The sequence below is a fragment of the Daphnia pulicaria genome, chromosome 8 (genome assembly GCF_021234035.1).
Source record: "Daphnia pulicaria isolate SC F1-1A chromosome 8, SC_F0-13Bv2, whole genome shotgun sequence".
Taxonomy (NCBI): domain Eukaryota; kingdom Metazoa; phylum Arthropoda; class Branchiopoda; order Diplostraca; family Daphniidae; genus Daphnia; species Daphnia pulicaria.
Genome location: NC_060920.1, coordinates 14277516 through 14304194, shown reverse-complemented (window position 1 = coordinate 14304194; position 26679 = coordinate 14277516). Strand labels below are relative to the sequence as shown.

The following is a 26679-nucleotide window of genomic DNA, read 5'->3' as shown; positions in this document are numbered from 1 at the left end:
ATTTTAATTTCATTAATATTCAAACTGTTTAGAAAATGTATGAGTGGCAGAAGGAGCCGGATACAAAGAACAGGGGGAGGGTCTCTTGGCTAGCTCGCACGCACAGCATGCGAGCAGAGTAGCGACTTGTGCCGAAAGCTTTATGGGTAGTCTTAAAAGTAAGCGCTAGTTTGAAAAATCACTCAAACAGAAGGCAGAGGACGCCGAGTCAAGATGGGTGTCCTGAACTGCTCGCCACTTTTGATCGGAGTGATAGTGGTTATATGCACTCGTTTTGTGGGTGCTCAACGTGATCCAATTCCCAAAATTCAAGTCGTCGACGGAGGATTATCTCCACCTTATTTTAATCTTGCGGACAATCGTCGCATTTATGCTTCAGGTATGTTATATTGAATTATTTTGTGTACTAGTAATTTTCTTAATCGGGGCGTTAGTAAAATCGGGAAAAAAATGTTTAACTATTTCACATTATTTTCGTTCTTGTAGCCACATGCGGAGAAGATGTTACCGGACCAGAATTATATTGCAAACTTGTTGGCAGCAGTACAAGTAACTTGGACCCCGGGGAAGACATCAACATTATTAAAGGACAGGTACAGTTTTTGAATAATTCTCTTACAAAGTTATTGATCCATTACACCTTTTGCCATACAGTAAGTAATATGAATCTATTAAAATTTTGCATTTTAATACCAATAGATCTGCGACACATGTGATCCTACAGATCCTAAACGAAGCCATCCGGCATCTAACGCCATTGATGGAACCTCCAACTGGTGGCAGAGCCCACCCATGTCTCGCGGGTTGAAATACGCTACTGTCAATTTAACCATCGATTTGGGACAGGTATGTTTATTAATATTTCATAACAACCTAGAAGAGTATATTTTTGAAAGAAGGAAAAGAAGAGACAAAGAACGGCTCAGTGTTGCCGTCCTGTTTTGTCTCCGTGAGAAGAAACAAGTACTATAACTTTATGTGGGCTCTGTAGGGGACTGAAAGAAAAAAAGCATCGGGTTAGCAGCGGTCAATTTCAGAAATCGGAGAAGGCCTTTTGAACTTAAAAAAGCTAGAGACTAAGGGAGGGAGCAATGAGATAGCAGTCAGTCGGGCTCTAACAGAAATAAAATCCGAGGGGAAGATGTGAGGCTGAGGAGGGGGGGGGGGGGAGAGCTAGAAAAACATACCAAGACGTGCACATGTGGTTTCCATTTGCGCTCTTGACTGCTAGTATATTGCTGTCTACATTCTTCTGCAGTCCATTAGAATGTTCATCTCATTAACAATGATTGTCGAGCTGCGAAAATTTTAAATGGAACGCTTTTTTAAAGTTTTCTCATGATAGTCCATCAAAAATGTAGAACATGGACCTTCCGGTCCGATAGTCTTTGGGGCCTCTAATCTACGGGTGGACATGGGTTTCAGTGAACACCCACTTCCCACTTCCCGCTTGTTTTTATCAGTAACGTCCAGTCACCATATTTACCGCCCATACTTTTTTTTATGTGTTTGTAAATATCAAATGCCTTCTTATCATTTTGTTATTTTGGCTATGGTTCATGGTTTATACCAAAGGGACGGGATTCATGATTCAATTGGAACTGATATTTTTCTTGACCCCTTACCAGTAGACAAAATTTGTTTTCTCACAACCGATAGTCAATATTCCACGACATTCTTTTTAAAATACTGAAAAGGCGATAGCGAAAAGGGGATTCTTAATTAACTTTCATCCCAACGTCTAAGCTTCCGACAAGATGGGGTTTGAAGTTAGCATAAACATGGAAGATTCATGTAAACACGGACGGACATCTGTCGAGTGACTGGCCGACTGGACTATTTCAACACATATTCGAGAATTTGAATCGATGAGTGTCCTCATTTAGAAAATTTAATCTTAACATGCTAGGAATTTCACGTTGCCTACGTTTTCATCAAAATGGGAAATTCTCCACGCCCTGGTGTTTGGGTGCTAGAACGCTCAACCGATAATGGGTTAACTTATGCCCCGTGGCAGTATTTTGCCGACACTGTAAGGTAAAGACAACAGCCAAAATTTGATGAAATTAACACGTTTAGAAATATGGAGAATTTCTAATAAATTCACATTCTTTCCAGTGATTGCGTTGACCAATTTGGACCGGAGACAATTGATCCCATCTCAAGAGACGATTCCGTTACTTGTGAAACGCAGTTTTCAAAAGTCGTCCCATTGGAGGACGGCGAGGTAATTTAATAGCAAGTTAGATATCCCAACAGATAGCAAAATTGCATAACCGGCTTTTGTTTTCGTGAATAGATTGTTGTCTCGCTCTTGAATAATCGCCCATCTTCAACAAATTTCTATAACTCGACCGTTTTGCAAGAATGGACAAAGGCAACAAACATTCGTCTAAGGCTTTTGCGGCCCAAGACTTTGCTCGGACAATGGGTCAGCTTTTCCCGTAACGATTTTACCCTCACTCGTCGGGTAAGATTTTTCTTAATTAAATTCTAGGTTATAGTACATTTCAATTTGTTGCATTTAAAAATTTTCTCTATTTAGTTTTTCTATTCAATCCGTGACATTTCAATCGGAGGGCGTTGCGTTTGCAACGGTCATGCCGAATCTTGTGACATTACCGATCCCGAAGACGCGTATAAATTACTTTGTCGCTGTCAGCACAACACTTGCGGGCCCCAATGCGAGCGATGCTGTCCAGGATTCGTCCAGAAAGCTTGGAAGCAGTCCAAAGCGTACGATCCTTTCACCTGCGAACGTAAGACATCCAAATACCTCAACCTTTATAATAAGTTTTTCATTACATCTTTTTCTTGATTTTAGCTTGCAATTGCTTTGGCCATACCGACGAGTGTCAATACAATCCAGATATCGATCGTCTTGGTCTTTCGTTGGACATTAACGGATTCTACGAAGGCGGAGGTGTTTGCCAAAATTGTCGTCACAACACGCAAGGCATTAACTGTAACGAATGCAAACCAACATTTTATCGACCTTATGATAAATTTCTTAACGCTACCGATGTTTGTCAACGTAAGAAAAAACAAGCAATGCCATTATGATATCTATAATAATAACGTTTATGTGTTTGATTTAGCATGCCAGTGTGACGAATTTTTCTCGACTGGAAACTGTGCGGAAGGTAGTGGTCAATGCGAGTGTCGACCGCAGTTCCTCTCGCCGCATTGCGATCAGTGTAGTTTTGGCTACTATGGATACCCGCAGTGCAAACCCTGCGATTGTCATACCAACGGTACCAGAGATAATGTTTGCGAAGTCGGTGGAGGCCAGTGCCCCTGCAAATATAACTATGCCGGAAATAATTGCGATCAATGTGCCGAAGGCTATTACAACTTCCCCGAATGCTTACGTAATTTAATTTAAAATTATGTCTTATTTGAAAAAAATAATAAGCATTTTCTCTGATCTTCACGTACAGCCTGTGAATGCGAAGCTCCAGGATCAATCTCCGACGCTTGCGATTTAGAGAACGGTCAGTGTCAATGTGATCACAATTTTGGAGGACGTAGCTGTGAACGTTGCGAACACGGCTTCTTCAATTATCCGACTTGCACTTGTAAGATAAAAGTATATCTTTAAAAAAAATGATGAGAATCTACAAAATCTGTATTTTTCTGTTAGACTGCAACTGTGATCCACGAGGAACAATCAAGGAAGTATGTGACAAAAATAATGGTCAGTGTATTTGCAAGCCGGGATATGGTGGACCCAGGTGTGACCAATGCCAACCAAGTTATTGGGGCCATCCTGACTGCAAACCGTGCGGCTGTAGTGACTCCGGAAGTGCGTCTACCATCTGCACCCCCAACGGAAAATGTCCATGCTTGCCCAACTTCTCAGGACGTGCCTGTGACCAGTGCTCACCCGGTTATTTCAAATACCCAGAATGCATCAGTAAGTGTTTTATCAGAACTTAGCCAGCCAATACGTAAATCGTGACAGATACTTATTGTACGCGGTTATTCTAATTAGGTTGCAATTGCGATACATCGGGATCACTCGGAGTTTCTTGTGACGACGAAGGGCGTTGTCAGTGTCGTAGCAACTTTGACGGACATCGATGTGATCACTGTCGTGAAGGATTTTACAACTATCCTGCTTGCGAAGGTAACGTGTGTTTAAATAAACTATCCAATTATTTGTGACTGACAGTTTGTTTATATTTTAGATTGTAACTGCGATCCGGCTGGTGTCGTTGAGGCGTTCGCTGGTTGTGGATCAGTGCCCAAAGGCGAGTTATGCAAATGTAAAGAGCGCGTTCAGGGCCGTATATGCAACCAGTGTAAACCGCTTTATTGGAACATGCAAACTAACAATCCATTAGGATGTCAAGGTACTGTAATCATTCTTCTTTACATTCCAGAACTTTTTATTGATTCAATCATTTTGGTTTACAGATTGTGATTGCGTTGTTGCTGGAACTATCGGTTCACTGCGGGTGTGCGGATCGGATGATGGGCAGTGTTCTTGTAAATCACGAGTAACCAGTCGTCGTTGTAGCGATTGTGCTGACGGTTTCTTTAACTTGCAAGAAGATAATCCGTTTGGTTGCATGGGTGTGTATTAAAATTTATTGATACATTCGTTAATAACACCCCGTTAAAACCTTTTAATCGATGAATTTTCAGATTGCGGTTGCAATATTGGAGGATCAGTGAGCCCACTGTGTGACAAGACTACAGGACAATGTGTCTGTCGTCAACGTATTCAAGGAAGATCTTGTGACGAACCTCTTCAATTGCACTACTTCCCCACTTTATACCAATATCAGTACGAAGCTGAAGATGGATACACACCCACTCGATCACCTGTTCGGTTTGGTTATGATCAGACTCAATTCCCTGGTTTCTCGTGGCGAGGCTATGCTGTCTTTTCCCAAATTCAGGTAATTAAGTTTAATCAAGTAAAGACAAAGTTTTTTTTGTAAAATGTGGCTTCAATGTCGTTTTTATTTTCATACAGAATGAAATCCTCCAAGAATTTATGATTGAAAAGCCATCGCTTTACAGAATGATTCTGCGCTATGTCAACCCGAACGACGACACTGTAATGGCAAAAGTCAAGTTATCACCTGAAAACTCTCACGATGCCGAACAAACCTATCTAGTTCGCATGGAACCAAGCCGGGAACCCAAATTTGTAACTGTTGCTGGACCTTCGGGTAACCTTCCGACTCCATTCATCCTCAATCCGGGAATGTGGACAGCTTCGATTGCTACAAATAAGAGTCTCCTTCTCGACTACTTCGCTCTTCTCCCTGCTGCTTATTATGAAGGAACAATCCTTCAGGAGCGTGTTCTTAAACCCTGCTTACATACTGAACAGCAGCAAGGATCGTGCCGACAATTTACTTATGCTAGCCTTGATCCTTTCACCAATGTTCGAAGTGATGCGGCATACACACTTGTCGATGACAATACAGGAGAAGCTACTGTCATCTCGGATTCTCGGGTACAGTTTGAATTTAAATAAGATTTTAAATAAGTAATTTTGTTTTATGATTTCTTTTTATTTCTTAGTTGATTAATGATGCAGTTGCACTGAGCGACACTCAACAGGAAATTCACATGGATGTCGGAGTGCCTCGATCAGGAAACTACGTTCTTGTCTTGGCTTACGTCACATCCGGTCAAGGCAAACGAACATACATCGAAGTAGATGTTAATACAGCCAAGGATCGTCGCCAACAAGGTGTTGCCATCTTATACGATTGCACTCTGCGAACGAGCTGCCGTCAAGTGGTGACTGATAGCGACGGAAAAGTTGCAGATTTTCAACTGGGAATGGAAGGAAATAATAATGTCGTCATTCGCAGCGCTTCGATTAACGAAGAAGCTGATGCAGCCATCGATTCAATTATTGCCATACCCTCGTCAGAATGGTCTCTCGATTACGTTCAACCCAAATCAGTTTGTATTCAACGCGACGGAAAGTGTGTTGCCGGAAACTTCCCAGCTGCTTCCGATTCAACTCGCGTCGAATTTGAAAGTGGCACCATCCAACAGGCCACCAGCGTTCTCCCAGAAGAAATCTATGACGAAAATGTTGGTTTGGTTTATCTAGACAAGAAAGAGTCAATGGTAGACGTGACTGGTAAAGTCCCCCATGCTGGTTACTACGTATTCATCGTACATTACTACCAGCCAGCTCATCCACAATTTGAACTGGACGTTTTGCTGCAAAACGGACAGTTTTACGAAGCCAAACTGCCAACCACTCTCTGCCCATCCAATTCTGGATGCCGCTCAGTTATCAAACAGGCCAGCGGTAATCAAGCCTTCCAAATCCAGGAAAATTTTATCCTGACTCTCAAATCGCCCGCCAACAAGACCGCCTGGGTGGACTATGTATACGTAGTCCCAGCCGACGAGTTTACCCCCGCGCTTTTGGAAGAATCGCCAATTGACTTGACGGCGGAATTTATCGCTCGTTGCGGCAGAAACAATTTCCAAGTTGACCGCAATACGCCAGATTTTTGCCGACAAGCCATCTTCACTTTGACAACTGAATTCAACAGTGGAGCGCTTCCATGCCAATGCGATTTCCAAGGATCGCTCTCTTTCGAATGCGACCCCTTTGGTGGTCAATGTCCTTGTAAATCAGGCGTTATTGGTCGTCAATGTACACGATGCCAGACAGGCTATTTTGGATTCCCCGATTGCAAGCCGTGTGACTGCCCCTCTACCGCTCTCTGTGACCCTGCCTCCGGTTCTTGCATCTGTCCTCCACGTGTAACAGGTATAAATCAATCAACATTTTAAAAAATATCTTAAATCTACCTTTGAGTTATTTTTTCAAGGCGCTCGCTGTGACCAGTGTGTTGCCAACACGTACGGTTACGATCCAATTATTGGTTGCGAGGAATGTAGTTGCAATCCTCAAGGTGTCCATCAAGGCAATCTCCAGGTAAAACGTTACATCAGTATTTTATTATTTAATCTGCTAATATTGCTGTTGACAATTTCAGTGTGATTCTTCCACCGGTCAATGCCAATGTAAACACAATGTCGTCAGCCGTAAATGCGATCGCTGTGCTTTTGGATACTGGGTATGGCCCTATTTTAACAACAATTTAATAATCTTTAACTAATCTTCCAATATTTCATCATAAATTTAGGCCTTCCCTTATTGCCAATTATGTAATTGCGACGTTCGAGGTTCGGCTGAAGAAATCTGTGACCAAGAAACAGCTAGCTGCTTCTGTAAGGAAAACGTGATTGGGCTATCTTGCGACATGTGTTCCTCAGGCACATTCAACTTACAAGAATCCAATCCAAGAGGCTGTAGCAAGTGTTTCTGTTTCGGCAAAGCCTCTACTTGCACTACCTCTCAGCTCTTCCGTTCACACTTAACAGACATGAAGGACTGGACGGCTGCTGCCATCGTTGTTGGCCTTGTCGGCTCTCGTCGTAGTGTCGATCAAGTTCAGTCATACGATCAAATGGTCAGAGCCGTTCTCACCGATTTCCTACCCGAAGATGGTTCCTTTTACTTTTCGGCCCCACTTACTTATTTGGGCAACAAGTTGACTTCGTATGGCGGAAACCTCAATTACACCATTGTTTACGTCGCTGGAACAGCAGGCTACGCCGTCAGCGCTCCTGACATCATCCTCATCGGAGGCGATTTTACTCTATATCACTTTGGTCATGAAACACCATCGTCATCTGTGCCGTTGGCCGTTAGCGTCGAGATCAACGAACGAAACTTTGTCCTTCCGTCTGGTCTACCAGCTTCCCGAGAAAATCTTTTAGTAGCCCTTAAAGACGTCCGTGGCCTCTACATCCGTGGATCTTATTCAGACCCAACTCGCGAAGCTCGGTTGACCTCAGTCACCATGGATATCGCTGTCAGGGAGCTTACGAACAACGCTGATGTTGCTGTGGCTGTGGAACAGTGCAATTGCCCTGTCAACTATCAAGGAACTTCATGCGAGGATTGCGCACCTGGTCATTTCAGGGCTCATACCGGTCCATACGGCGGCTTCTGTGTCCCGTGTCAATGTAAAAACGAAAATTTTGAATTTTCCTTTAGTTTAAAAAATGTTATCTGATATTCTTTTTTTCAGGTCATGGACACAGCGACACTTGTGACCCAATTACAGGAAAATGCTTCAACTGCAAACACAACACTGTTGGAGACCATTGCGAAAAATGCGATGTTGGTTACCAGGGTGATGCAACTCAGGCAACGCCTTCAGACTGTTTGATCTGTGCTTGTCCTCTTCCCATCGAATCCAACAACTTCGCCCTGACTTGCGATTTTTCACCAGCTGGCGATGAAATCGCTTGTCAATGCAAACCCGGCTATACTGGTCCCCTGTGCGAGTCATGCGCTCCAGGATTTTACGGACGACCTGAAGCTATTGGCGATTTTTGCAAACCTTGCAATTGCTCCAACAATATTGACGTTGATGATCCACAAGCATGTGATTCAATCACTGGCGAATGCTTAAAATGCTTGAATAACGCCTATGGACCGGCATGTGGCCTCTGTGCTCCAGGCTTCTACGGTGACGCCGTGGAACTTAAAGACTGTCAAGGATGTCATTGCGATGAGTAAGTTTAAAATTAATAAATCTTTGACAAAAAAAACTAATAAAAATCCAATTGTAGGTGCGGAACGAGCCAGTGCAGCAGTTTTACTGGCGTCTGTGAGTGCCAACCGAATGTCATTGGCGAAAAATGCGATCGTTGCGCTCCTGATCACTATGGTTTCAGCTCATGCCGTGGTTGCCGCTCTTGCAGCTGTGCGAGTGCCTCAGAAGGAACTCAATGTGACGATAACACGGGTCAGTGTCGATGCCGTCCAGGAGCTGCTGGTCGCCATTGCGAACGCTGTGTGTCTGGATTTTGGAATTACAGTCCGGCCGGATGCCAGTCATGTAATTGCAATGAGGACTTTGCCATTGGAGTGGGATGTAATCCGGAAACTGGCCAGTGCGCTTGTTTGCCTGGTGTTATTGGTAATTTTGAAAATCAATATAAATTTAAGCTAATGAAAAACTAATCATTTTCAATTGGCAATTACAGGCGATAAATGTGAGGCTTGCCCTTACCGCTGGGTTTTGGTTCCCGACCAGGGCTGTTTTGAGTGCGATTCTTGCTCACACAACCTGCTGGATGTCACTGATGAATTAAGAATTATTGTTGACCCCATTGTTGGAGAATTTCAAACGGTTGCACTGACCTTCTTCACTCATCAAAAGCTGACTTCTCTAAACCAATCTGCTTTGGACTTGAGAGCCGAAGTAGGAAATTTAGATGTTTCTCAAATTCAGTTTGGACCATTGGAAGCAGTCACAGTTGAGTTAGAGGCTACCTCTCGTGGCTTGAAAATCAAAACCGGCTACGTCGAGGAAGAATCAATGGAAAAAGCTCACGAAGCCAACAATGCTCTCATCGAGTCCGTCGAGGTGGAGAAGCTCATCCAAGAGGCTGTCCAGAAATCACGATCCATCATCGGGGAGGTGGCCGTTCTTGCCGAAAGTTTGGAAGGTGGTGCTGGACCTCAAATAGACAAAGCACTCGGCGAAGCTCAAGTTATGTTGCAAGAGATTCGCTCAAGAAACTTCCAACAGCGCCAGAGTGGAGCAGATCACGAGCTTCAGGAAGCTATCAGTTTATTAGGAAAGATGAAAGAAGAGGCCCTGCCTGTTCGCGACAACAGCATTTTACTTGCCAATCTTACCACCCGTCTCAGCGATTTAATCATCCGAGTTATGGATTTGAGTAAAAATATTGACGGAACAAAAAATAACGTCAAAATGGCTGACAAGCTGACAAATGCAAATCGCGTCTCATCTTCGTTAGGTGCCGTGGCTGACATTCAACAGCGCAATACCACCGCCAGCGCTCATTTGAAAAACTGCGCTCAAGTTTTATATAATGCTACGGCTTTGATGGAGAGTGCACGCAAAACACTTGATCAACTTAAGCTGGATATTGACCGCCTCATGACTTCAAAAAATACACTTCACGAAGCAGTTGAACAGAAGGAAACTGATTTGGCCGAATCGCGAAAAATCCTTTACGACGCACAGATCCACGCAACTAAACTCGGAGACCAAGCGGCCGGATTAGATGAAATGTTGACTGACACTCGCCAAACTTCAGAGAATGCCGTTTCAGCTGCCAATTCCTACAAAAATATTGTCGACGCCATTGATGAAGCCATCAAGGCTGCAGAGCAAGCCACGAACGCAGGTTTGAACGCCACCCAGCTCTCATCAGGAGTAGGAGAACGAGCTCAATTATCGCATCAACGCTCCAAAGAGCTACTGGCTCAAGCAGGAGACGCGCTTCAACGAACCCAGACTATGCTGAAACCACGTTTAATGGCCGCAGAAACCCTGTCCAATTTGGTGGAAGAAAACAATCAACGCACTGCGGAAGGTTTGAAGGCTGTTAACGACGCATTGGACAAGATCGTTCCTACCGGCAGTGCCAAACAAAATGGCCGAAAAGCCGTAGAAACAAGCACTGGGGCTCAGCAGGGTGGCTCGGAAGCTTCAGCGAAAATCCAAGAGGTTTCAAATCAAATCCCAATGCAAAGAGACCGAACCAATCAGTTAGCCCGTGACATTGACACCGTCGGCAAAAGCACAACATTTTCGCTCTCCAATCTTGAGCGACTCAACGCCGTTTTGCCCGATCTTCGCAATCTCCTTACTCGCTCTAAAGAAAAACAAGCAGTTTTGAGTGTAATGGGTAAAGATTTGTCAGCAAAATTGGCGGAATTACGTCAGAAAACGGCATTGGCTCGTGATCAAGCTAATCGCATTACTGTTGGAGTTACTTTCTACCATAATTCAACACTGCAACTGCACAACCCTGAAGGTCTCAGTCGTGCGGCCACAGCCAATCAATTCTCTCTTTACTTCCGAACAGCAGACACAAATGGCTTCCTTGCCTATCTTGGTAACGAGGTCGGAACAAGCAAGAAACTCCGGCGAACTCGTTCAGACGATTTCATGACACTCGAAATCCGTAATGGATACTTGACCCTAACGACAGATCTTGGCTCAGGTCCTCAATCAGTTACCAACGATCGTTTGGTTTCCGATAACGTTTGGTACCAGGCTGTTGTGCAGCGAACAGGTAAATCTGTCCGGCTCACGGTTCGTGCCGAAAAAGAAGCTGGTGAAGTGGAAGTCACCACTAAAGAAGCTGTATTGCCGGGCACCTTTTCCGTTTTCAATTTGGATCAGGACTTGTCGAAGATTTTCATCGGCGGATACCCCCCAAAAGCTAATATTCAACCTACCGTTCTCTACGCCTCTTTCCGCGGAGAAGTTGAAGAAGTTATGATAGGCGACACGGCAGTTGGTTTGTGGAATTTTGTCGATGCTGCCAATATTTACGGAGCTGTTGAACGCGACAAGCTGAAAAATCTGCAAGAGAGCACTGGCTATCGTTTTGATGGCGAAGGTTATGCTACCCTTGACCGAAAATCTTATCGCTTCCGCGATAGAGTCGACGTTCAATTGAAGTTCAAATCGACTGCCGATAATGGTTTACTCTTCTTGGCTGGCAAAGGCAAGGAGTTCATGTCAATTGAGCTCAATAAGGGTAAAGTGGTGTACCGATACAATCTGGGAGATGATACAATCACATTGAAGTCACCCGAAAAATACAATGACGACAAATGGCACACGATTGAGGCTGTTCGACGGTTGCGCGATGGAATTCTCAAGGTGAACTCTTCGAACTTTCTAATAATGACGATAAGTTTCAAATAATAAAATTTGCTTTAAATCTTTGAATAGGTGGATGGAGCGGATGTTGCTCAGAGATCGAGTACTATCGGTGATTCTGATTTGTCCGTTACTAACTACATGTACTTCGGAGGTTATCCTGGAGATCATCGATTTGAAGATGTCACGAATGTCGATTTTGATGGTTGCATTGACGAAGTCCAAATTTCTGGAACACCAGTCGATTTGAGTCAGAATGTCGAAGCCTTTGGGGTGGTTTCCGGATGTCCTGCTAAGGTGGCTAATATAGTCTCCTTCAATGAGGCCGGTACAGGATACGTCTCTCTACCTGGTGTCAACATTGAAAACTTCGCCCAAGTTAGCCTCAAATTTAAGACCAAACAAGACAATGGCTTGATATTTTACATGGCCAACGAAGATCAAACCAACAGGTTATCTCTCTCACTACTCGATGGCGCATTAGTAATGAGGTCATCTCCAGGTGGTGATGTCGCCTCTGAAAGCCCAACCAAACTCAATGATGGACAGTGGCATGTGGTTACTGCAACTGCAGACGGATCACAGATTAGTCTTGTCGTTGATGATTTCGATGTTTACACACTTGATACACCCAACAGTCCACTCGTGATTCCAGCCACTCCCATTTACTTTGGTGGTGTACCCGATCGGTTTGCTTTGGCTCCTGGTGCTTCAGCTACCGATTCTTCTTTTTCTGGATGTATCGGTGATACTACTATCAATGGCAAGCTCATCAACTACGCATCCTCAACAGGCAACCAAGGAGCCTCCGTAGCCAAGTGTCCTCTTCCTGACGCCCTCGGAGGATCTCCTTTGAAACCCAAACGAATCGACGATGAAGACTCCTCGCCGATTGATCCGGTACCTTCAGAAACTGTACCTTCAGAAACAGTACCTTCAGAAACAGATCCGATAGAATCATTACCTTTTGAGCCGGTAACCCAACCCAGCGAACCTATCGAGCCTGAACCTACTACGGAAGCGGAAGGTAATAAATAAATTATGCAGCCATTCAACAAAATTTAAAAATAATCGTTGTATGAAATATTTTTAGTCATTACAACAACAACTGAAGCGATTCCAGTTACCACGCCTATTCCAGAAACGACAACCATTCCTATGGGCCAGTGTCGCCTCCCTGTCCAACCAGCTGGTAAATCAATCAAGATCTTCTTGAATGTATAGGTTTTTTGTAACATTGAAACTAATCTAACTGCCTCTCAACAGATGATCCTGATGTTGATGATAACAGTGGCACGCGCTTCGGCAATGTCAAGTTTAGCCGACACGAATACAACACGCTTCCGGGTCGTCATCGCCAAAAGTCTGAATTGTCAGTTGAATTCAAGACCTCTGAACCTGACGGCATCATCTTCTACGCAGCAGAAAATCGCCACATTGACTACACAGCTCTGTATCTCAAAGACGGAAAAGTACTACTTTAGATTTTAGTTATCCAAGAAATATTTGTCTAAATATCTGAATTCTAATTTCTTTGACAGCTCCACTTTTCTTTCAATTGCGGAACGGGACCAGCTCTACTTTCCAGTCCTGAAACTTACAACGATGATCAATGGCACACAGTCATGTTCAACCGTGATCGTCAAAATGGAACTCTCGTTGTCGATGACCTTGTTGTGGCTGAAGGAAGTTCGCCCGGTAATACACAGACCATCAACGTTGATCAACCTCACTATGTAGGAGGAATCTCACCCGAAGTTTTGAATAATGCTCGTCATAATTTCAAGGTTTGATTTTGTTTCCTTTTTTTTGTTGTTGTTGGTTTTGTATTTGTGCAATGAATTTTGAATTGAACTGTTTTATAGGGAGTAGAGGGAGGTCTAATTGGATGTTTGAGAAATTTCCGGGCAAGCTCCCGTCCGGCTGGTGAGCCCAGCTACCTCGAGGGAACTGAACCTTGTTCATCTAAAGTTGAGACTGGTTCCTTCTTTGCCGTTCAAGGAGGCTACATCAAAGCAGGTAGCATCACGAAGTCTCAGTCCTTTAAAAAATGTTCTCATTTTTCTCTGAATACTTTTAGTTGAAAATTTCCGCGTCGGATTGGATATTGACATTAGCATGGAGATTAAACCTCGTAGCACGTCAGGCATTCTTATGTCCGTACATGGTCGACGCGATTTCCTTCTTTTACAAATGGTTAATGGCGCTCTCATCTTCAGCGTCGACAATGGACGTGGTCCTATTGTTGCGACCTACATTCCTCCTCATGAGCATCACATGTGTGATGGAAAATGGCACTATGTCCAAGGTATTTGTGAAAATTTCTCTGAAAATCCCCGAAGTTGATAATTATATCTTTATTCGATTTTACTTAAACGTAGCCATTAAGGCGAAAAATGTAGTGACGCTATCGGTGGACAATGTGTTTGTCGAACCTGGAATAGGAGTGGCCGGTGTATCATCCACCGACACAAATAACCCATTATTTATCGGAGGTCACCCCAATCCAAGCAAACCACGCGGAATTAAAACTCAAGAGCAATTCGTGGGATGCATCCGTAATCTCAATATTAATCGCAACTTGTTGCGCTTCGGATCAACACAGGCTATTGGCAGTGTTACAGCCACCACTTGCCCAACAATCTAAAAGAAAAGTACCAACGTTATCCTGTCTCTTCTTCATGATGTAGTGAAGTCACCTTAATACAATTATCTGAAATTCAAAGAAACCTAAGTGAACATTTGTTTCGTTTGTCTATTCCCAATTTCCCATTATACTGTTTATCTAAATATGTGGCGAATCAAATTCTGTCTATAGAGATGGCATTCAATAATTATTTTAGGTCTCTATAGCCTACTCATGGTCTTGTCGTCTTAGCCTATTACGGCCATTGGCAAGTGCATAGTTTATTTTTATACTCATAGAGGCCTACCTTGCTAACGCTAAGGTAGCTAAATATGTCGGGGCATGGTCTATGAAGAGTGGTCTATGGTCTATGGTACGAACTATGAAGAGTACATTTGGCGGTCAGAGTTTAATAGATAGTTTGGTTAGATATGGCGACCGTAGAATTCCAAAAACAGAAGAACTCCACCGACAATAGAGCCCCAATATTTTAAATAATTTTTAAAAATTTCTTTCTATGCGACAGTAGAACTCTGGAACTCCAGCGACAGTAGAACTCAAGAGACATAAGAACTCCTTTTTAAATATTATAAAAATACCCGACAGTACAGTAGAACTCCAACGACAGTAGAACTCAAGAGACATAAGAACTCCTTTTTTTTTAAATATTATAAAAATACCCGACAATAGAACTCCAGTGCCCGACTGTAGAACTCCACTGCGCGACAATAGAATTCCAATATTTTTTTAAGTTATTTTCATGTCCGTCGTCCGATAATAAAAATTCCAACGATTTTAATATTATAGAACTCCATTGAATTTTAAATATTTTAAATGTCCTCCAACGATTTAAAAATTACATTCCTCTCGGTCAATCATTTGTCTTATTTGTGGTCTTGCCGAATGAATCGGATGTAGGAATCTCAGTCCTCAGCAGATCAGGAACATGGCGTTTTAACGGCAGGTCCAGTGAGTCAACTGTGATCTTGAATTAAAATTTTCTTTAACTTCAGCGATAAAAAACAAGTGGCCCCCATACCCCCAATCTCATCAGATTTATTTGTATTTGATGTGTATCTGATTATTCATTTCTCGTGAGTCGTGAGTCGTGATGTTAAGCTTCGGGAACAGAATTCGGAAAGCAATCCACCATCCGTTCCGTACAGTCAAACGTGGTAATCGTGAGAAATCTTTTGGCTGTCGGTAGATGGCTATAGATGGCTAAATGGATTGTCCCCCATCCACCAGGTGACGCGAGATTTGCCATTTGTTTCCGAGACGCTGACTGAAAGTGTATTGTATTCCAAATTCAATTCATTGCGGAATTGAGGTGTCGGATCTACATTTTCAGCCAAATGTAATTGGTAATGCTAGTTTGGATTTCCTAAATAATCAATCTTTGACGTCTCTGTCTGAATTTACAGGCTATCTGGCATACACTTGGCCAAATGTGATGACGGGTCGAAACTGCTGTCCATTCTCGGCATTTTGTCGAAAAGTCGACCATTGTTAGCTGTATGTCTCATGTCGTGCAGAAACACTTCAGAGCTAGTAAAGTAATTTTCTTGATCAATTTCCCTGCAATAATGCAATAGGTTTTATTAGTTGATTTTCAGGTCGGAGATGGAGATCCCTTTGCTCAACTGTTGCAGAAATTGAGAACATGACAAAGTCTGAGCTTCTCAGCTTCAAGGATGTTGTATCTTCAATGTGGTTTTGTTGCAGCCAGCTGGTGAGAAAGATGTGTTTGAGTCGAGTTGAGCTGCAGGCAGTTTATCGAGCTGGTGTTATCCCAAGTGTCACTGCAGGAAAACTTCTTGAATTGGCAATTTGATATTATTGGTTGTAACTTGGGAAGTCTTGTTTGTTTTGTTTTTTTGAAATTTTGTGTTCAACTGACAAGTTTAACTCTTATGTGATGTAGACAATTAAGAGTAATAATTTGTCCTCCCAAATAATTGTTTCTTCAAAAGATAGTTAGATTGTTGGTCAGCTTTCACTGAGTTAGCGATTTCCTTCCAATCAAACTAGAACAAAAATTCCCACTCAGTATTACCAAGTTTATAACACATTGGAAGTAGATGTACAGAATTCTTTTCTGGTTTCTTTTCCAATTCAAATCAATTGTTAACTTTAAATTAAGTAAATTTCATTATCAGTACCCTTTTTCACATTTCATATAGTTTCATTAATGTTCTTTTGCTTTGTAGGAGTTCATGGTTACTGGTTAGTTTGAGCTGTTTGGTGTACAGTGGTTTTGCAGTCCCTTTCCAGCAGTTGAGAGATGCTCTGAAATGGAGCTTGTGCAGACTTGCAGTTCAACATCACACTTAAATGTGTCATTTGTCTATGTTAGTGTCCATGCAGTATATGCATTGTTGAACAGTTGGTTAAAATAGTCTATGCTGCCTGATGGCTGTCGGTCTTATTTTATCGGTTGCATTTGGTGATAATCGTCTCTTGCTACCTGTACCGGCGTTGAGGTAATGCTTGATATTTCGTTCAGTTATTAACTTTTAATTAAAGTCTCTATTCTTTTTCAGTTGAATCGTTTGCTGCCGTTCCATAGACTTGATCCATTGATAAAACTGAGGAGAGGTTGCTGAAATTCAAGACTCGTCAATAAATTATGTAGATGTAGACAAATTACAGGTGCATATCTGGGCTCCCTTCTTCAGTGGCCCCGTTTCCCTAAATAACCACTAACCAACGCCCGCCGGCGGTCACTCACTCGCTGCGACAACCAGGAGGAAGGGAGATGTTTGGTCGAACGGGGACTTGCAAGGCGCATGATTCGATAAAATCTGTTGAAGGGTCATGAGTCTAAGCCGGAAGCCTACTATGTTGCATTGCTCTCATAATAACTGCTCTTCAGCTCTCTTCGCTCTTTTTCCGGGTTCTCTAAACCACGGCCGGGTAATCTCCCTGGTAGAGTCAGTCGGGCAGTGTCTCCCCCTGCTTGACTGGCTGCAGTTTTTACCGGACGGTTTGTTTAATAAATAAAACAAGTATAAAAAACCATATAATGTTTTCATTTTATAAATTGTTATTCATTAATTAAATATGTATAGATAACAACTTGATTAACAAGCATATTTATACAACATTGTTTATTAAACAGACCGTCCGGTACAAACTCTTAGTTAGTACTATTGCTCAAAAACTGATTCTCTTGAATCAGCAGACTCGACAGTTTATAGCGCCGTCAAGGTAGATATTTCTGAATGGTACCCGTCTTGTCAACTGCTAATGATTCATGTTCTTGGTTTGACAGAAGCTGTGTTGTGTTTGTTGATCGTCTCCACCATGCACGCGATAATCAAGACCAGCAAGCAGCAACGTCTTGATCAAGAAGAAGAAAAGAACGGAGAAGCAAAGAACGACGATGTAAATAGTGGGGTGGGTATACCGCTAAATTCATTCTTAGTTGAATGTCGAATCGCTAATACCATTGTTGGTTATGGTAGAACAGTTTTCCATACTGGTACGCTGTATGACGTCGAGCATTGCCAAAATGGAAGTGCTCTTTGAAGAACTGAGCGTCTAAATCTTCTTCAGTCAGATGAAGCTAACGGATTCGGAAATCGTCGAAGAAGCAGAGGACATCACAGCTGGAAAAAAAACGCGAGTCAAACTCCTGTAGTTAAGTTCTGCAGCTACTCTCAAAATATTTTGTCTTGTTTGCTCGTGTTGATTGTAGACTGCTTTTAAATTATCTATCAGTGAAGCCCTAATAAGAGGTCCAAGAGAAATTTATTCGGGTCAACTGATACCATACCACGTACTAAATCGTTAATGGTTTTCAGGTAAAATATAACCATGAGAATATGGGGTCGCAGAAATAGATGTCAACTGGTGGAAAATAAGAAGGTGATACGGTATTTTTCTTTTCTTTTTTAAAAATACTGTCTGATTTTTAAAGATTTGGTGAGGAACATCCAATCTGTCGATCGCGGTCGCTAACCAATTGGTAGAAAAACAGCACCAATAATGGTAAGAAGGTGTGCTGTGAAGTGGCGTGATAATTTTAATCATGGACATGGACATTCAGGTTTCATTTCGTGATTTTTCAGGTCGAACTCGGATGTGCTTTTTCGAGATTTTAACACAAATTGCATTTTATACATACAAAAATTTATCATAAAGCTACAATGTTACAGCATTACCCGTAGGCCTACTATGGCTCGTCCCGGTTTGTATTGCTTTGTATAATCTTTAGTTGAACGCTAAATATATTAGAGGCTAGCTAAGAGAATTTGGCTAGATCTTTTCAGGATTAGTGAATGTGATTTTTAAAAGAAATTGTGCCTGTTGCACATCGATATTATTGGCCTTGATTCTTAAAGGTGGCTTGGCTAAACTTTCGACGGTTAAACTCTAATTAATAAATAGATAACATAACATTTAGCTAATGACCTTGCATTCTTGACTAAATATTTTCAGGCAACTTTTGAAATTTTTGTGGGCACTAATTTGCAGAGTGCTCGTGACCAACAGATAAAATGGCCCAATCCATATTGCAAATTTGCAAGCTGTCTTCCAAAACCAAGGAATTTCTATTTGCAAGGTTATTATTTCAACCAATGTTTCTTTTCATTACTGTGGTAATAATTCAAGATGATGAAGTCTAATTAGGTAGAAAACCTTTCTGAAAAGTTTAGGAGCCATTGTTAATTTCAATTGGTATAAAGTGAGTTTTAAGCCATAATCATTTGGTATTAATTTTTATATTGGTTGTTGTAGACCCATTCCAATCCCCAGCAACGTAAACCTGCAGAAGGAAAGGAACGTAAAACTTGTCATGCAGTGGTGTAGAGGTTGGGTGAGAACGGGATGTGTTACATAACCATTTGGTATTCATTTTGATATTGGTTGTTGTAGACCCATCCCCAGCAACGACAACCTGCAAAAGGAAAAGCACGTAAAACTTGTCAAAAAGAGGTTGGGTGAGAACACATGTTACATAACCATTTTCATTTTGATATCGGTTGTTGTAGACCTATCCCCAGAAACTTCAACCTGTAAAAGGAAAGGGCAGTCCGCCTGTCCTTCACATTCGAAGGTCACGTAGATCATTACATAAAACGTGTCATGCAGTGGTGTAGAGGCTGGGTGAGAACGGGACGTGTTTCATCATTTTCAAGCAGCTACAATAGCCGCAAGGCTTAAGAGGTGAGGGTGATCAAAAAATCGCATAAAAGGAGAGAGAAAAGGCCAAGGTAAATCAGTCGAGGGGGCATCTCCGACACGGCAACAACTGCAGCGCTCTGTCTGTCAGTTCGCATCCATGGGTAAATATTCTGTCTTTTACATATAGTTTGGTATCAATCCTTCTTTTGTTTATGTATGCTTGTTATTATGTAATATTTCTGTTAAAATTTATAATTGTCTAGCAAACTATGGCTTAGTGCTGCTGTTGTGTGTTGAATCATTGATGGCTGGGTCGACCACTGGTGTACCGAAGTCTTCTTGGTATGGCGGATACCAAACCACAACGCCGCCGCCTTACTACCCAAAAGCAACTTACGCAACGACCAGTTACTGCACCGAAGTCTTCAAGTACTACACCACTAAAGCACCGGAAGCACAACTTACGATTCCCCGAGCCACTACACTGACGCCCTGAAGTATTACTCTGCCCCGAGTTACTACACCACCAAGGCGACAGAGGATGACTACGCCTGCTGCCCCATCCTCCGAGGCTCATACACCCAGGTTCCTAAGTATTACTCTGTTCTCATCTACTTATTGCACCGATTTTCCTAAATACCACTTTCTTCCCAGTTGCTACACCGAGGCTCCCGCTGATTGCTACACCGAAGCGGTAAAGTACTACTCCGCCCCGATCTACACAACCATAACTGAGGCGGCCAAGTATTGCGCTGTCCCGACTTACTGCACAGAAGCTGCTCTTTCGTACTACGTTGAACAGATACTACACTGATGCTCCAGTTCACTACACCACGACCTACGCTACACCGCAGCCCCCAAGTACTACACTGAAGAAGCCGCCTACAACAACGCATGCTGCCTAGTTTACTACACCGAGGCTCCCAAGTACTACATCACTAAGGCACCGGAATTCTACACGTCTATGTATGCTACCCCTGCCTACTTCACCGAGGCCCCGCGTTACTACAACAGTGAAGCGCTCAAGTACTACACTACAACCTGCGCTTCCCCGAGCTACTACACCTACGTCCCGAAGTATTACTGTGCGTAAAAGGAGTCTTCCAAAAAAAAGAAGTGCCCGAACTGCAGTGCCTTATCTGTCACCAACTGCTTTCCTCATCATGTAACCGATTCGCAATAATGGGTAAGTATTCTTATTTTTACATTGAGTTTTGTATCAATTCGATTTTTTTTCTATTTGTTAATATGCCTGTTAATATTAAATATTAATGTTTCAATTTATTTACTGTTTAGTCAACTATGGTGTCGTGCTCCTGTTGGGTGTTGTATCGTTGATGGCTGGGTCGACTGTTGGTGTAGCGATGTCTCCTTAGTGTGGCGGAAACCAAACCGCAACGCCGCCGCCTTCCTACTCAACTTACGCAACGACCAGTTTCTGCACCGATGTCTTCAAGTACTACACCACCAAAGCACCGGAGTTTTATACCACAACTTACGCTTCCCCGAGCCACTACACTGATGCCCTGAAGTATTACTCTGCCCTGAGTTACTACACCATCTAGGCGACGGACGACACCACATGACTACGTATACTGCCTATCCTACCACTCCGAGGCTTCTAAGTATTACTCTGTTCTCAACCACTTATTGCACCGATTTTCCTAAATACTACTCTGTTCCCAGCTGCTACACCGAGGCTCCCGCTGATTTCTCCACCAAGACGGTCGAATACTACACCGAAGCGGCAAAGTACTAATCTGCCCCAATCTACACAACCACAACTGAGGCGGAGAAGTATTGCGCAGTCCCGACTTGCTACACAAAGCTGCTGTTACGTGTTACGTTGAACAGAATTACTACACCGATGCTCCAGTCTACTACACCACGACTTACGCTACACCTAGCTACAACACCGCAGCCCTAAAGTACTACACCGAAGAAGCCGCCTATCACACAACTACGTACGCTGCCTAGTGTACTACGTCGACGAAATTAAGTATTGCCCTGCTCGAAACTACTACCAAACTTCATATTTATTGCAATTTCCACGACTATGTCACCACTGCTCCGACCTATAAACCGAAGTTCTGAAGTATTTCTCTGTATGTGTTGAAAGATTGCTGAAATACAAGATTGATTGATAGATAAATCACAAAGTTTCTATTTTCTCTTTAAGTACCTTTCCTCTTGTTGACAATTGCATGATGTGAGAAAATAGAGTGCTATGTAAACTAACAAACAATTGATCTTGCCAAAACACCAATAACAATTCAAATTTTACATTTCAATCTTTCCTTTTTATTAAAATGCAAAGCCCAACTATTATTAAAAATTCAAAGTTCACATGCCCATTTTTCCGCTGCCCATTATTTCTGCATTTTTCTGCTACCCATTATTTCTTTCTGCTAAGTCCAGACTTTTGTTTTTGAAAAAAAATTTAAAAAAATTCCCCTTACAAAATTTTAAAAAATTACCGTAAATAAATTTACTCGAATATTTTATTGCATGCAAAATTTTATTTTTATAATATTCATATATACATATACATTTTTCCTGTGGCCCCCAGGGGGGGGGGCCTGTCGCTTTCTCTACCGCGATAATAACATGATGCAAGTTATATGCAAGTTATTATTTGCTTGGTGCAGAAAGCTTGTTTTATCTAGCAGTTCTCAACTGTTTCAAACCTGACATTGATCAGGTTGCCTCAGTCGTATACTGCATGATTGAATGAAACTCAAAAGACAACAGATCAAACTTTTAACGCAGCAACACAAAATATCAATGGCAGAGCAATTTCATATGGCATGGATGAAAACACAAACACAAAAATGTTTAAGTCAGGAACCCAGATGCCACAGCTCAGCTACAACAGCACAGCAACTTCTAGATTACACTGCAACTGCATGCTGCATACAACGGTTCAATCTGTCTTTGTCACATCTTTCACCATTTGGCGGCAACAAGGTAACCACCAGCATTTACTTTACCTGTTTAAGAAAAGAAAATTATTTTCGAGAAACACAACTGTGTACACATGCATACTCATTATAACAAAAGAATACAAAAAGTAACAGAAAACTTTGCAGTTCAACAGAATAACTGATATCTGATTCAAAATTTCGATAGTAGCGGAGCAAATTGGTCTTAGTCATGTTAACTAAATCTGTAGTACTTTTGCAAGACATTTGATCTAAATAATTACTTTTTCCTGTTGAATGGGGTGAGACGTAAGCCAAAGAACAGGCAGCGAGACACACGAGGCACGCCATTTCGGAAATGTAACAGGCACTTCCCAAGTCTGAGTTGAATGATTTGGCAAATTGGTTTCTACGTGTTAAATGACCTGAAAATTTTCACATCAACATTTTACATTCAATAACAATAGGAAATTCATAATAAATACCTTTTAATTTTCATCCTGAGAAACGTCACAACCAACTTCTGCTGCGTCTTGGATCAAAACGGCCGCTAAGCGTCCCTGAAGACACTCGCGCTACCTGGTGGACATCATACAGCCACCTAAAAGGGGTTGCTGACTCCACCGATAATAGAACACCAATATTTTAAATAAATTTAAAAATTATATAGATGGTAAAATTATAGTATGCGACAGTAGAACTCCTTATTTTTCCATCCATATTTTTTTTTTTTACATTATTTTCATATATCGTAGTGGAGTTCTACTGATTGAAAAAGAAACCAGGAAAGAATTCTGTACATCTACTAGTTCCGATATGTTATAAAAACTTGGTAATACTGAGTGGGAATTTTTGTTCCAGTTGGATTAGAAGAAAATTGAAAAAAAAAAAAAAAGACTCAGTGGAAGCTGATTAACAATATGGCTATGTTTGAACGGCAACAATTATTTGGAAAGAAGAAATCTTACCCATAATTTTCTACAATTTAATCTAATCTTAAACTTGTCAATTGAATACAAAATTAAAAAAACAAACAAAAAATCAAGACTTCCCAAGTTACAACCAATAACATCAATCAAATTACCAATTCAAGAAGTCTTTCTGTTGTGACAATAGGGGATAACAACAGCACAATAAACTGCATGCAGCAGCTGCAGCTCAATTTGACTCCATCATACCTTTCCCACTAGCTGGCTGCAACAAAACCACATTGATGCTACAACAGCCATGAAGCTTAGACTTTGTCGTGTTCTCAATTTCTGCATCAGTTGGGCAAAGGGATCTCCGTCTTTAACCTAAACATCAACTTATAAAACCTATTGCATTATTGCAGGGAAATTTATCAACAACTTTACTTTACTAGCTCTGAAGTGACGAGATGAGACGTACAGCCGTATAGGTACGGCTATAACAATGGCCGACATTTCGGCAAAATGTGACAGCAGTTTCGACCCACGTCGTTACATTATTTGGGCAAGTGAAATTATATGCCAGATTGCCTGTAAATTCAGATAGAAACGTCTAAGATTAATTGTAATTGAATGTAATAAATCCAAACTAGCATTACCAATTACATTTCATGGCTGAAAATGTAGATCGACACCGCAATTCCGTATGAATTTGGAATACACCGCAATTCCGTATGAATTTGGAATACACTTTCAGTCAGAGTCTCGGAAACAAATGGCAAATATTTCGTCCTCACGAAGACACTCGCGTCACCTGGTGGATGGGGGACAATCCATTTTAGCCACCTACCGACAGCCAAAAGATTTCTCACGATTACCACGTTTGACTGTACGGAACGGATGGTGGATTGCTTTGCTTTCCGAACTGTTTCCGAAGCTTAACATCACGACTCACGAGAAATGAATAATCAGATACACATCACATACAAATCGCTCGTCGTTGTTGAGAAAAGAAAATGTATCGTGTAACCGAGCGTGAACCCAAAATTTTTATCACAATTTTTCTTAGATTTATTAAATTTGCGGAACCGTTACAATGAGACGAAAGATGACAGCAAAACTAGATCTGGAAGTTTCAACAGTAGCGAGTAAAACGGAACACATTTTGAGTTATATAATTAGGCAATAATCAATGATCACATGATCACTGCTTTGAGTCTTACGCAAACAACTTTTCTCGAGTAAACTTATATTTATCTACCGGGAAAACGCATTTTTTTTTGCTCTTTTCAATATCCACGAAGAATGGATAGATATACGTCATCTGGCAAAAATCGCATATCATCAATTCGATCTTTCACTTGGGCAGACAAATTATCCGGATTGTTTTTGTTTATTTTTTTTTCCGCGGCTCGAGGACTGCTAAAATTTCCGCTTTAATTAAAATCCTTACTGTGTCCATGTGGTGGGGAAGTATTAAGTAAATTATAGCTCCATAGGCATCTTACAGATCTTTTCCCTTTTTGTCCGAAGACAAGTCCGTAATCTCTTGTCGTTACTACAGATAGTAACTTTTCTTCGAGTTCTTCTTTAACAACTTCACTATCGACTTTGGAGTGGGGATCAGTTTTTTTCGGGAGGGCGGACTCTGACCGTTCCGTTGTGATCAAGTCAATCATGCCATCTTCTTCCTTTTTACAAGCTTTGAAAGTTTTACCGAGTCGTTGATTTTCAAAAGAATCTATTCTCGATTCTATTTGGGCAATGCGTTTTCTCTGACGAGTATTCAGCAACTCTAGTTCAGCAATCCGGGATTTGCTAACTTGTAGTTCAGAGCGCACTTGCAGTTCTTGGTTCAAACTGGCTGCACTTCGGAGGTGCTCTGTTGTGAGTGCAGCCTGCAAATCTTGAATTTTTGACTTGAATCGATCTTCGTTTTTCTCACGCGCTAACATTGTAGACACCAGTTCTATTTTTCCCCGCTCGTACTCCTCCAACGCATTTTTCATTGCAAGCGTCTGCAAATCATACTTCTCTTGCCAGCGGCGGACATCCATCAGAAGTTCGTCTCTCTGTGAAGCCAATTCGTTTCTTTCTTTTACTACTTTCGAAAAATCTATTGTTGCCAAATGGATTTTGTTCTTTAAGTCGCAGTTTTCTGAATGCAATATAGATCGAAATTCCGATTCGACTGGTTTTAGGGGTGTTATGGAATTTTCTTCCGCGTTCGGATTGGTGTCGTGAAGAGTCAATTTGGATTTTAAAGTTTCATACCAAAAATAAGCAAAAATCACGGTTGCAGAAACAACTAGTAAGCCAATAGACCAGAGCAAATCAATCATTTTTAGAAAATGTTGCAAGGGCTGTATCTCAATCAATATAGGAAACGTATGGATTCGTAGAAACAGTTTGGTGCTTAAGTAGCGTCGATGACGAAAGGTTAGATAAGCGCAACTGTCCGTGGACTCAGAAAAACCTTTTCCCTTTCGAAATATTCCTAATCAACTTTGCTTCTTGGGTGAACTGGAAAAAGCGATGGGACTTCTAAAGGGTAAATGAAATAACGGCATGAAGTAAAACGTTGAATGACGATGGGGATGTAGCGTTGGCTAAACGTTTGACGCAGGTCGTAGTCTTCGTTTTGGGAATCTATCGGAAATTAAATAATTCTTAATTTTCTTATCACTAGTAGTCAAATCCTGTTGTGTAATACTTTCACGCGTTTTTTAGTTTGATTACTTACAGGAACTCGGCGAATCTGGCAGCACCGCAGCACTAACAAATATCCAGTTCTTGCTAATCAGATGAGAAAGGTAACTCACAATCCTTACGGCTAGACACAACTAGAAAATCAATAAGACTTACAGCACAGGGCAATAAGGAAACGGGAGGGCTTCTTAGTCAAAGACGACAAAACATGAGTGAACCCTTCATCTTTGACTATGGACCTATATACGTTTGGAATGAACATCAAGTAGGATTCTTGGAATAGCTAGGCAAGGGTGGGAAGTCAAGGTATCCTTTGAGATATAGGCCCGCCCAGCAATAGCTATAGTACCTAACAAGAAGTCGACCTTGATGGGTTACCAAGAATTAGATAAGGGCTATAACAAATGAATAAGCTCGTATTAATATAATCATTCACGAGATGCATTATTTCCACTAACAATTTTCAATTAGACCACACCATAAATACCTTATTAACTTCGCTGCACCGGTGACTGAGCCATAGAAATCGATATTGCTGGCACTGAAGTAAAAGTAAGAATTAGTAGGCCTATGTTTGGTTAGTTGTGTTTAAACCAAGAAGCAGGATTAGTTTCCTCTTAATCTATTAGTTCACCATGAACTATTCTTCTCTAGTTTTTATCATTAGG

The 26679-nt window shown here is 41.7% G+C and overlaps 2 protein-coding genes and 3 long non-coding RNA genes across 21 annotated transcripts; 3 read left to right on the top strand and 2 right to left on the bottom strand.

Annotated features, from left to right (window-relative positions):
- Positions 1-172: 172 nt before the first annotated feature.
- Positions 173-14446, top strand: LOC124312033 (laminin subunit alpha-like). The gene is made up of 30 exons (XM_046776431.1): positions 173-379; positions 487-593; positions 700-846; positions 1910-2037; positions 2119-2227; positions 2300-2470; positions 2546-2759; positions 2825-3034; positions 3099-3371; positions 3441-3578; positions 3644-3916; positions 3995-4129; positions 4191-4355; positions 4420-4578; positions 4651-4907; positions 4985-5473; positions 5542-6760; positions 6822-6928; positions 6990-7070; positions 7140-8025; positions 8091-8580; positions 8638-8987; positions 9055-11717; positions 11790-12744; positions 12811-12909; positions 12984-13189; positions 13259-13504; positions 13583-13736; positions 13798-14025; positions 14099-14446. Exons 1-30 carry the CDS (start codon positions 214-216, stop codon positions 14362-14364), a joined length of 11091 nt encoding a protein of 3696 aa, XP_046632387.1. The 5' UTR covers positions 173-213; the 3' UTR covers positions 14365-14446.
- A 1161-nt stretch (positions 14447-15607) lies between these two features.
- On the top strand, positions 15608-18471 carry LOC124312216. 10 transcript variants are annotated; one of them, XR_006910398.1, is made up of 9 exons: positions 15608-15707; positions 15768-15899; positions 15949-16075; positions 16554-16826; positions 16887-17351; positions 17415-17553; positions 17618-17742; positions 17811-18336; positions 18417-18471. It is a non-coding gene; the product is annotated as an uncharacterized LOC124312216 (long non-coding RNA). The 10 variants fall into 10 exon arrangements; XR_006910400.1 differs by having other exon boundaries at positions 16887-17553; positions 17811-17985; positions 18150-18336; XR_006910403.1 differs by having other exon boundaries at positions 16887-17553; positions 17811-18149; positions 18266-18336.
- A 493-nt stretch (positions 18472-18964) lies between these two features.
- On the top strand, positions 18965-21622 carry LOC124312200. 4 transcript variants are annotated; one of them, XR_006910334.1, is made up of 6 exons: positions 19123-19160; positions 19225-19284; positions 19353-20066; positions 20128-20659; positions 20770-21098; positions 21160-21622. It is a non-coding gene; the product is annotated as an uncharacterized LOC124312200 (long non-coding RNA). The 4 variants fall into 4 exon arrangements; XR_006910333.1 differs by having other exon boundaries at positions 19341-20066; XR_006910336.1 differs by lacking the exons at positions 19123-19160; positions 19225-19284 and adding an exon at positions 18965-18978 and having other exon boundaries at positions 19491-20066.
- A 388-nt stretch (positions 21623-22010) lies between these two features.
- Positions 22011-24189, bottom strand: LOC124312204. Of its 5 annotated transcripts, none has more exons than XR_006910355.1 (6): positions 23962-24189; positions 23750-23893; positions 23479-23700; positions 22880-23012; positions 22679-22819; positions 22011-22463 (listed from the first exon to the last, which is right to left on the bottom strand). It is a non-coding gene; the product is annotated as an uncharacterized LOC124312204 (long non-coding RNA). The 5 variants fall into 5 exon arrangements; XR_006910351.1 differs by having other exon boundaries at positions 23479-23689; XR_006910352.1 differs by having other exon boundaries at positions 22880-23008; positions 23479-23689.
- Positions 24190-24390: 201 nt separating this feature from the next.
- Positions 24391-26631, bottom strand: LOC124312157. The gene is made up of 2 exons (XM_046776648.1): positions 26046-26631; positions 24391-25951 (listed from the first exon to the last, which is right to left on the bottom strand). The coding sequence occupies exon 2, from the start codon at positions 25642-25644 to the stop codon at positions 24739-24741; it is 906 nt and encodes a 301-aa protein (XP_046632604.1). The 5' UTR covers positions 25645-25951; positions 26046-26631; the 3' UTR covers positions 24391-24738.
- Between the last annotated feature and the right edge of the window lie 48 nt (positions 26632-26679).

What these genes read in the sequence shown, in the direction of transcription:
- LOC124312033 (XM_046776431.1), top strand. Translation starts at nt 214, where the DNA reads ATGGGTGTCCTGAACTGCTCGCCACTTTTGATCGGAGTGATAGTGGTT. An exon ending in CGCTACCGATGTTTGTCAAC is followed by an intron (nt 3,035 to 3,098) that starts GTAAGAAAAAAC and finishes TGTTTGATTTAG; the next exon opens with CATGCCAGTGTGACGAATTT. An exon ending in ATGCTCGTCATAATTTCAAG is followed by an intron (nt 13,505 to 13,582) that starts GTTTGATTTTGT and finishes ACTGTTTTATAG; the next exon opens with GGAGTAGAGGGAGGTCTAAT.
- LOC124312157 (XM_046776648.1), bottom strand. Translation starts at nt 25,644, where the DNA reads ATGATTGATTTGCTCTGGTCTATTGGCTTACTAGTTGTTTCTGCAACC.